General features: G+C 44.1%; 1 protein-coding gene across 1 annotated transcript; it reads right to left on the reverse strand.

Moving 5' to 3' along the window:
• Positions 1-2294: 2294 nt before the first annotated feature.
• Positions 2295-9983, reverse strand: RPL7 (ribosomal protein L7). The gene is made up of 7 exons (XM_058810130.1): positions 9864-9983; positions 8641-8743; positions 7751-7917; positions 6971-7108; positions 6500-6609; positions 5206-5416; positions 2295-2359 (listed from the first exon to the last, which is right to left on the reverse strand). The coding sequence occupies exons 1-6, from the start codon at positions 9875-9877 to the stop codon at positions 5208-5210; spliced, it is 741 nt and encodes a 246-aa protein (XP_058666113.1). The 5' UTR covers positions 9878-9983; the 3' UTR covers positions 2295-2359; positions 5206-5207.
• Between the last annotated feature and the right edge of the window lie 1304 nt (positions 9984-11287).

Consider the following 11287-nt stretch of genomic DNA (forward strand, 5'->3'; position numbering starts at 1 on the left):
AAAAATGAGCTGCTTAAGTACCATGAAAACCAAATTAACTTTCGCCTCACTAATGCTTTACAATGTACTCCTTTAAACAAAATCTGGGACCTATAGGGCACTCTTATCAGACAAGCAAGGTTCTACAGAACCGATTAACTTAATGAGCTAATATTTTATGCTCTCTACCTATCACACAATGTCTGTGATCCATCTGTATGGCTTTTTTATGTTCACAAAATGCTTGTCTGTTAAGATACTAGAACATGTGTGAGTCAGAGGAAAATAAGTGAAAATGCTGTAGAGAAGTAGTGAACACACTTCCAACTGAAACAAATGAACAGGGATACCAAAGTCAACACTTTCCTTGGGTACATCCCCCCCAACATGCAAAATTCATTGCTCATTGATGCAATTCTAAACTGAAGTAACACTGTACTCTTACCAAATCAATTCTATTAATCATGCAAAGTGATTATTGTAATTTTCACTGTAACATTTTTCCCCTTCATCCAGCAACTTTATAAAAATGCTTTTCTTCCTTGTAAAATAGCTTATCACTCACTTTATGAAGATGCCTAATGAAATACTTTTATGGTTTCAAACTCATTCACACATTAAACCTCTTTCAAGCATGTAGTCCCATTACTTGCACTGAATAGCTGCGAGGAAATGCTATTTTTTTCTGATTTAGTGCAGTTAGCTTAAATGGACCAAGGTGTTGGTACTTTTGTATTTAGGCACAAGCAGCTGTGTTACTACATTCTGGAGCTTGGCTCACAATAGGGGAATTTTTAGTTCTGGTTTTAGAACTCTGTTGTTCAAGTAGCTGGAAACACCCAGTGACTGACACTCAGCTCTTTTGCCAATGTCCAAACATACTCACAAATAAAAGCACTCAACTATTTTTAGTTAAGCTGCCATCATAAATTTCCATGTTATTTAAAAATTAGCTTCTGAGAAACTTTAATAAACTAGCATTGTTGTTAAGTTTTATTTAAATTGAAGTGCAGAACTAAGCTCTTGCAGAAATTGTCATTAAAATCAATGACAGTGAATTTTATAAGGAAATCCTTCACTGGTACTTTTAATACAGCTTGCCTGTACCTGATCTGAAAAAAAACCCAAGTATTTCAGTCCAAGCAGACACAACTTGTTGATCTGTTGCACCAAATGCCTCAGCAAGCTAAGACTCCTCCAGTAAAGTGCTTGCAAGATGAGAAATCAGTCTGAATGCCGAGTTACGTGTTTTACCAGTCTCTGGCTTTCTAATCTGTTCTCTGCTACACCTACACATTTATCAGCAACTGTTCATATCCTCATTACTACTGTGCTCTTCTACTTTATAGTACCTGCAGTCTAACACTGCAAACAAATTATGTCATTAAACTGAGTGATTACATTTAATGTGGAAAAAATTACTATTTTGTTAAGTGCTTTATACTTCCTTGGCAAAAATTACCTGAAGATGTTCAAAGCTGGAATTATCCAGCTCAGAGGTTCCCAGCACTGGAAGGACATCAACTGATTGCAGAAAGTCCAGAGGAGTGTCATGAGGAAGATTGGGGGGATGGAGCACCTCACCCATAAGGAAAGGCTAAAAGAATCAGAATTATTCAGCCTGGACAAGAGGAGATTTCAGGGTGACCTGACTGTGGCCTTCTAGTACCTGAAGGGAGCCTACAATAAGCCTTTTTTACCTGGGTATGTAAGGACAGGACAAGGGGCAATGGCTTTACATTGAGAGTAGATTTTATTCATTTTAGGAAGAAATTTTTTACTGTGAGGATGGTGAGGCACTAGAACAGGTTACCCAGAGAAGCTGTGGATGCCCCATTCCTGGAAGTGCTCAAGGCCAGGTTGTATGGAGCTCTGAACAACCTGGTTTAGTGAAAGGTGTTCATGGCAGAGGCATGAAAACTAGATCTTATAGAAATTAGAACTTGAAGATCCCTTCAAACACAGGCCACTCTATGATTCTCTGATCTTAAGATGTTAAGAACAGATTTACACTTGCTTCTTTCTTCACATAAAAAGATTTTCACACAGCTTTCTGGTGCACTACAGCTAAGCAGGAACCCTGCCCACTCAACAACAGCACACAGCTCAGTTTGTCACTTATTGTTGCAACTCAAAACCTCATCTGTTACCTGCACAAATGTTTCCAAATTTTCTTCCTCCAAATGAAGGTTAAGCAGTATCTACATACTGCTAATTCAAACTATGGCTCTTTGAAACACGACTCCAAACTGAATCTCAAAAAGGCTGCCACTTCAGAAGAGGATCACAAAAAGACACCAATCGAGACAACAGACTGTTTTGTGCAAGATTGTTTTATTAACAGACCAGACTTTGAAATATTGCAGCTGGGCATCTTTACCTGTAAGGCAAAGAAGAAAAAGGTATCATTAGGCACATGTAGATCTCAAACATGAAAAAGTAATACATTTTTACAGTGTGTAATTTTGGTTGAAAACACTCCTTTTGTTTCACTGGATTTAAGACTGCAGTAGTTTCACACACGGTAACTAATTTCTACATTAACATCTCTTCACTGCAAACTGAGATTTTGAGTACCAGACCTAAAAGGATGAACATTTCCACCTTGAACCACTGATACCTATACTTGATATTTAAAGACATGCCAAGACATTGTGCAATTCTAACTTTTGCTGCACTCTTATTTTTGGCACATTTCAGAGACTGTTTACATGCAAAAATGAAAGCAGAAAAGCTGACTTGGGTCCAGTTCCTGTAAAGTTTGCTTGAAAAATTGATGAAATTCAGTATGTTGCCAATACTTATGTTGCTTTCAAGCAACATACAGCAAATATGCTGCTTTCAAGTACTATGCTCTTTCCTCCCAGTCTATACAAAGCAATCAGTACTGGAAGTCTACTTTTTTCATTCACTTGAGAATATCACTTAAGAAGTAAGTGACAAATAGAATAAGAAATAAAGACAAACAGCAGGAAACAATCTACTTATAGGAAAGAGGAATACTCTTCTTCAGATACACAGCCCTTCATAATGACATTACCTGGAGAAAGTACTGCCTGTATGTCACCTGAACCTACTACTCTAGTTTGCCCACAGCCTCAGTAGAAACTACAACATTCTTCTTTCTACATGTAGGCTACCTGAATTTTAAACATGCACTCTATTCACAACAGCAGGAAAGGAAAGTTGAGGAGACAAGAACAAGCAGTTATCTTAGATTTAGTCTGCAGGAAAGGCATAACAACTGCTTATAAGCATAAAATAAGAAACTGCAAGGTCACTTCCTAAATTAAAGATGAAGTAAAGCTCTAATGTATGCCACTTCTATGGGATGCTGAGCTGCAAGTCCAGTGAAAAACATGAATGAATATCCCTTGTTTCTCTGCCAAAACACCAACCCTCACAGGCACTTACAACAACTGCAATAGTGAGCTAGAAGCTTCACATCTCTAGAAATGCTCCTGAAAACAACACTACCAGTATAGATCTGCCTTTCCTTTAGCAGGGAAGATAGAGCAGAAAGGATCTACACTGACAAAAAGCTGCAGTGTTTCCATGAAAAACAGCATCATGCTCAGAAACCAGACAGGAGCACACAGTCCTCCCCAGCCTTGCTTATGCACTAACTTCAAGGACACATTTGCCAGTACTGAACCTTCAAGTTTCCACCACCAGCAGCAAAATTTCTACAAGAATGGTAGTGGGAGTAACTTAACATCACCCCAGGCACCAAACATTACAGCAATTCTGCTCCTCAGAGTTACCAACATCTTCCTATAGTTGAGCTAAAAAGCTTTTCAAGAACACTGTCCCCAGCAAGGAACTATTTTCCTGAAGTTGGAATTTCCACATGCCATGCAAGCAGTGCTTTAAACTCTGCTGACTTCACAGATGGGAGATAACAGCACAACATGCAAGGAGCTTGAACTGAGGAAATCAGCAGCCTACAAAAACACTTCAAGAACTAACGCTGTCAATCAAATGGAAAGTATTTCCTAGATCCCCTTTAGCTCTTTGGACAGAAAGCAGAGCCCAATGAGCTCAATTTGCTGTGTCTTGGCTATAAGAGTATTTTTAAAAGACTTGAGGGAAAAAAAAAAACAAAGCAGCAAAACAAAACATAAAACTTCCTTCCCCTCAGCAACTTTAATTTCCAAATTTCAAAAAATTTAATTTCTGAATCATCCAAATAGAACTGTACCCGTTTTAAATTGTAAAGTCACAACACTACTCATTTTTATGTACCAATCCTCTATAAATTCATATGAAAATTGTGTATCTAATCTAAAAGAAAAAAGAGAATCTCACAAAAAACAGCCAAACAAAAGCCCTACACCAAACAAATCCCAACAAACCAAATAAAAAAACCCCATTTTGACTCTAGAGGAGTTAGTTTGGAGAAAATTAGGTTTTTGTTTGACATCCTTTCCAAACACCCTAAGACAATGAAGTTCTCCTAAATTCCAGCATACCTGTCAAACTAAAAAGATATTTGACTGAAACCAAGATATGGGCAACACTGAAGGTAGTTTAGTGTCTAAAAAGCAAAGCGAAGTACAAGAACTCTGCAAAATGTGTTGGCTTTGAATGGTACAGACTTCACCAAAGCAGGAACAGCAGAGTAACAACAATAGATAAGACATTGTTTAGAGCAGGTCCTACATTTAGCACTCAGCAGTCACTGTTAAATCACTTCAAGTGCTAATAAACCTTCTCATTTCTAAAGGGCAGACTATTCAAATGGGCAAATCAGTCTTTCAAAATCACCAACTTGGTCACTATACATGAAAGCTTTAAATGAATCATTCAGAAGCTTGAACAAGCTGAAAATTTAGACCAGTCCTAATCAGGCTTTTCTAGAAAACCTGAAAAAAACATGGTACTTGCAATCACCAGATTTCAATCATATTAACAGGTTATTAATGAGGCTTAAAAGTTTTAGCCAAGATCTCAAGGCTTCCCAACATAAAATCAAGTAAGGCTTTAAAACAAGTTATTGGTAATGTTTGTATCTCCTAAACATATCAGTGACACTGACAAATTAACTTCCTAAATGTTAAAGCTTTAGTAAGACTTCCAAAATAAATCCAGAACACTATATTGTTCAAGTAGCTTTGTACTGTAGGTACCACCCAAGAATGAGTGAGCATCTATTAAACTTGAATGTCTGACAAATGACAGCAGCCTGCAGAGCTGAACACCAGACAGCCTTGGGCAGTATCTCACCATTAGTTCATTCTCCTTATGAGTCTGTTGATCTGGTCTTCTCTGTTACCAGCATCCCCACCTTCCACAAAGTGGATTGTTTTCTTCTTCATTCCACCCCGAGGAGAGGATAACTTGAAGGGCCAAAGGAAGTTGTTCACAACTTTGAAGTTCTTGCCAACAGTGTAAATTTCATGGATCACATCTTCCATGCAGATGATGCCAAGCTTTCCTAAAATTCAGACACAGTTTTCAGAAAGACTTCAGAGGCACTGGTCAATAACAAACTAAAAATTATCGTTTTGTTACTGTCATGCTTACTTATTTTGATAAACTTCAGGAAGTCAGAAACCACTCACACTGTCATGAAACTGAATGACTGACTTTTCCAATTAAAATGGATTATCTCCAGCCAAGTAAACATTTAGATGGCATACTTGGCAAGAGGCATCAGTTTCAACTGTTAAATATTTGCTGTCAGCAGTGAGGAACAACAAAAAACAACCCGCACTTAGTGAATTTTAGCAAAACACTGTTCTTTGGAGAAAAGCTAGATCAAATCCACCTAAATCACTGCAATGTTTAACTCAGGGAAACTCACTAGCTATTGGGTTAGGCTGCTGAATAAATGCTACAGCATGTTTCCTTAATGCCTTTCCAGAGTCTTCAGCAATATGCTACAAATTAACTCTTGTAAAACACAGTGCTAAAAAGAGATTACAACAGAATACATGTATCTTTTGGATGCTCATTCACTGCACAGGAAAATAAAGACGTATGACACAGCCTAATCTGAAGGAAAATGCAAAACAAGTGCCCAAAAAAGGAAGACTTGAGTGGTCACTTTCACTCATTCTGGCAGGACTGCAAAAGAAGGGAGCTTCCCAGAGCAGCCCATATCCCAACTGTTCACCACGCTTTGCTTTTATTGAATACACTGATCACTACCCAGTTCTTTCCACAAGTTAAAAAAGTCTGTTTACCAGATCACGAAAGTCAAAGACAAAATGTCTAATATTAAGTTCAAAGCTCTGATGACTCCTTCATGGTACAGCAGTTTTTCTTTACTCAAAAGACCTGCTGACCCCATAAAGGTCAAGGAGGCTACATTTACCATCACAAATTTAAAAGGCTAAAATTTGATTCTTTACACCGGTTTTCAGTACTTTATGATGAAAGTTACTTCCAGCTTGCTTTGCATTAAACAATTAGGAGAGAAGTAGAGATCACAACTGAACAGCAGTGCACTGCAGTGACACTTGGGGACAGCTGCCCGGCTGAGCACTGATCTCCCCGTTTGCCCAGCAGAAGTTACCAAGGCGTTTCTGGATCAGGCGGTTGTCGGTCAGAGCAATGCGCTGCTTGTTGATCTTGCCGTAACCTCGCTTGTAGATCAGCTCATGCACGGACTTCAGGTTGGGGTAACTGAAACAAAACAGTCACCTTCAAAAAAGGAATTTTAAGTCTTTGCAAGCCTCATTTCAGGGCAGCTTTAACATCCCTGACTTGGACTTCCATACCAAACAATTAAAGATCATTTAGCATGTCCCACAAGTAAACACAGAAGCAAATCTCACACCAAGTTCCCAAGAACATCAGTATGAGAGTGCAACCATACCCAGCAGTTGTTACCTTTAAAGCACTGCCTTAACCACATTTTCAACTCAAAGACAGGAAAGCACACAGAAGATTAAAAACCCCTGGAAGTCCAGCATAGCAAAATGCAAAACCCACTCAACACTTGCACCCTGATTAGGTACAAGTGGGCCTTGTGCCTTTCACTCACCCCCAGGCAATGTAGGGTTCCACAATCCGCAGCATGTTGATAGAGGCTTTGTTGAGCTTTACAAAGGTGCCGTTGAAGATCTGCCGCAGGCGAAGAAGCTGCAGAACCTTGCGAACCTTCGGGCTGACACCGTTGGTACTGGAGAGCAAAGTGAAACAGCCTGAGTTACCAACAACCCAGAAACACCAGGTATCAGGTTAAAAACAACCCCAAACACAACAGCACTGCTCCCATACAAAAACACAGTTCATGAATTACACAAAGCAAGCTTAGTAAATTAACTTACTATTGCAATATATTTCAGTAGGAAGTTAAAACATCCATTTCCATGAAAAGAACTATTCTACTGAAACAATTTAGAACTCACCTTGCACTGTCATGAATATAATTCTTCCAATCACACTTTTTTTTAGTTTTCTGTAACACTTTACCAGAGTAGGACAAAACAAACACTTGAGGAACAGCTCAGCAGAATGTTTGGGAATAGGAGCATGTAATTTTATCAAGTTAAAGGTGAGAAACAGTAACTGTCTGCATGTTATTTTCAGCCTTGTCTTCTTAAAAATCAGGGATTCCCAAGGACAGTAGGCAGCAAAATTATTTAGCCCTTAATTAAACACACCTCAAGGGCTTGTACAATATCTACCAGCAACTCCTCAAGCCATTTGTAAAAGGCTTTATCTTATGAATGTATTTAAACCCCCAAAACAGAGAAGTAACAAGAAAGCCACCTTCAATACTCTTGAACATAAAATTGCTTATACCTGTACCCAAGCTTACCCTCTTATCCTGATCACAAAGGCCAGTTTGGGCTCAGCTGGCACGTAGTAGTTGCCAGCTTTGCGGGCCATCCTGGCCATGCGGATCTCCTGCCTGTACATGTGCCTGTACTCCTTGTGGTAAGCCTGGGCTCTCGCATAGATCAGCTTCCTTTGTGCCTTGCGGTACTGCAACAAATGGGAAATTGGGTAAAGTCAGAAAATGCCTTTGAACACATGAAAATCACCTTCAAGTAACATGCCATACCCCAGAACTGCCCCCAGGTAACACAGATCAGTATCACACAGCTCAGAACACCCTCAGTGATGCTCCAGAGAAGCTGGCAGGCTGCTACACAGCAAGCCATGCTATCATTCCTGACTCTCCATCAGCACTGTGGGGATGAAGAGTGATGGGTACAAATTGAAAGATGGACAATTTAGGTTAGCTATAAGGAAGAAATGCTGAATTGCAAAGACAGTGAGACACTGGAATGGGTTGCCTGGGGCAGCTGTGGATAGGCCAACTCTAAACATGTTCAAAGCCAGGCTGGATTGGATCTTTGAGCAACCAGGTCTAGTGGAAGGTGTCCCAGTCCATGGCACAGGGGTTGGAACTAGATGATCTTTAAGCCCCCTTGCAAACCCCTATAGCTCTAGGATTCTCTGATCACACACCAAGCTCCCCTTACACAGGCTATAACCTCCTGCCCCGTACCTTACAGACAGCCGTGCACTTCACCCTTAACTCTGCCCAGAACTTTGTCATCAGCCACTAAAAGCCTCTTTTAGTCCAAAACTTCAAGAAAATATCAACACACTGTGAATTTCTGTACTGCATCACATCAGCAGCAGCAGCAGCTGCTACTACAGTAGATAAGCAATCTGAGTAAAGGGATCAGAGACATTCACCTTTTTTATAGCCAAAATCTTCTTCTGACGTTTGGCCTTCATGACCGCGTAGGCCTGCCGCTTCTTCAGCAGGCTCTCGGGCACCGAGGGCACCTTCTTTACTCTACACGAGAGCACAAACAAAAGCGTTTAGCTGCTGCGAAGAAACCCAGTGACAGTACACGTGACAAACACCAAAACTCTCAAACAGAACATGCGCGCAGGCCTTGCTACCTTGAGCCACTTCACTGCACCTTCCTCATCCTCACTGTTCCCAGGCCTGGAACAGCATCCCAGGACAGCTCCCTGGCACTGAGCTGGGTGATTTTCTGGTTCAGAACCTGCACCATCCACATTTTGTGCCAGACAAGAAACCCTGACAGACCCGCCAGAGCTGCACACAACCATGAATACACAGACCTGTTCTACTTTGCTACAATTGGTAAGAAAACAAAGACCTTTCAAGGTAACTTCTCTCTGATCAATGAACGTTTCAACAGGTACTTGAGCAGCTAAAGCTTATTTGAAAGTACTGTGAAATTTATTTGACAGGACTCTCAACTTGCTCAGACTATCACAGAGTGGGTGATGTTGGAAGGGACCACAGTGGGTCACCTGGTCCAACCTCCCTGCTCAAGCAGGATCGTCCCAGAGCACATGGCACAGGATTGCACCCGGATGGTTTTGAACACCCCCGGGAGGGAGACTCCATAACCTCTGTGGGCAACCTGTTCCAGTGCATGGTCACTCGTACGGAAGAGAAGCTTCTCCTGAACTTCAGGCAGAGTTTCCAGACATCACTCTGTGCCCCACTCCCTCTTGTCCCGGAGATTTAAAACTCTTAGACTCGACAAAACTTGTCACAACAGCGTTTACAGAGCCACAACCACCGTGACGAGCGCCGACACCAGCCCTGGTGCACAATCACTCCCTGCTCCCGCCCCAGCACAGCCCTGCTCGCCCGCCCAGCCCGGAGGAACTCGCCGCCCCGGCCCCCCATTCCCGGCCGCCACGGCGCTCGGGGCCCGCTCTCCCTCCCCACCCCGCCAAGGGCCTGCGGCCGCAGCCACCGCCCGCGGAAGGCCCGGGCCGGTGGCGGCTCCATCTCCGCCGCGCCGGTCCCTCCCCAGCCACCGCTCCCAGCCCCGGCGGAGGCGCGGCGGCCCCGGGGGCAGTGAGGGCAGGGCTCGGGCGGCGCGGGGCCGCGGATGGCGGCGGATGGCGGCGGGAGGGACGGGACTCACTCCTTGTCCGCCATGGTCAGCGCCGGAAGAGAGGGGCGTGCGCGTGCGCGGCGCGCTCTTAGCTCATTCGCCCGCGCAGGTGAGGCCTTGCCCGCCGGCAGGACCCCGGGTTTGGACGTCCACCGTAGTGCCTGACCGCTGTGCGAGCGCCGGGGTGTCCCGCGAGTGCCTGAGGTAAAAGCGGCCGGGAACCGCTTCGGCCCAGCAGGGCTGGATCCGACGGTGTCCCGGGATCTGCTGTGTCCCAGGCACCGGTTATGTCCCGGGATCCCCTGTGTCTCGGGCACGGGCTGTGTCCCGGGATCAACTGTTTTCCGAGCACTGGCAGTGTCCCGGGCACCGGCTACTTCCAGAGTATTGGCTGTGTCCCGGAGTCGGCTGTGTCCTAAACACTGACTGTGTCCCTGGATCGGCTGTGTCCCAGAACCAGCTATGTCCCGAGCACGGGCTGTATCCCGGGATCGGCTGTGTCCCGGGCCGGGCGGGTCCCGCTCCGCCACCAGAGCCGTCCTTCCCTGAGGAGGCTGAGAGCAGCTCTGTGTGGCGGGGCTGCCAGCGGCTGCATGCGGCAGGATTCCCCCTATTCCAGCCCTAACCCCGTCCTTTACGCCACCTCCCGCCCGCGCTCAGTACCGCGGCGGGAATGGAGCCGGGGGGAAAATGCTGCCCGCAGGATCCTGCACCGGGACGCACGGGGGAACGGGAACCCCGGGCTGCCTTTCTGCCGGGATGTGTTTTCATCAGGCTGGGCATCTTTTCGGTTCGCCGTACAGAATCTAACTGCACCGTGGAGCACGGAGGGCGGCACGGGAAGCAGCGCTGCCCAGCGCAGCAGCTTGGAAGGCTGCTCAGGGTTGTGGCTCCTAAGTCTCATCCTGTGCGCGCCTAAAATCACCCAGGGAGACACCGACACTTCATTACACACACACGGAAGAGAAATTAGTGGAACTCCGAGCAACAAAGGACTGTCCGGTGTAAAAACCCGTGTAGACATAAGAAATGCCGAGCTCTGCGTTTACTGACTTTATTTGTTGCAAATTAAAAGCACGCAGAGGTGTCAGAGCAGTAACGCCTGAGAACATTATTGAGAGTGCTTTGGATCGTAGTTACAGGTTCACTTTTTTACAATAGTGTTATTTTGTGCTAATACAGACGTTTGTATCACTTGATCTCATTAGCAATATTATAAAGAGGGTGGATTAAAATCTGCACGCAAAACCACCTGCAATATATACTTAAGAGGTTGTCTGCACTTTCTTCTGCAACTTTTTAATCGGAATTTGTGCTCAATCCGAGAGGCAGCGTTCACAAAGTTCCCACAACTTTTCTGAAAACTGATGGCCACACAGGGGAGAAAGCGCAGCGTCGTGCACTTAAGGCACAGGGCTGCAGGCGAGCAGAGGCAGTGGCATGAGTCCTGCACA

The sequence above is a fragment of the Ammospiza caudacuta genome, chromosome 1, assembly GCF_027887145.1.
Source record: "Ammospiza caudacuta isolate bAmmCau1 chromosome 1, bAmmCau1.pri, whole genome shotgun sequence".
Lineage (NCBI taxonomy): Eukaryota > Metazoa > Chordata > Aves > Passeriformes > Passerellidae > Ammospiza > Ammospiza caudacuta.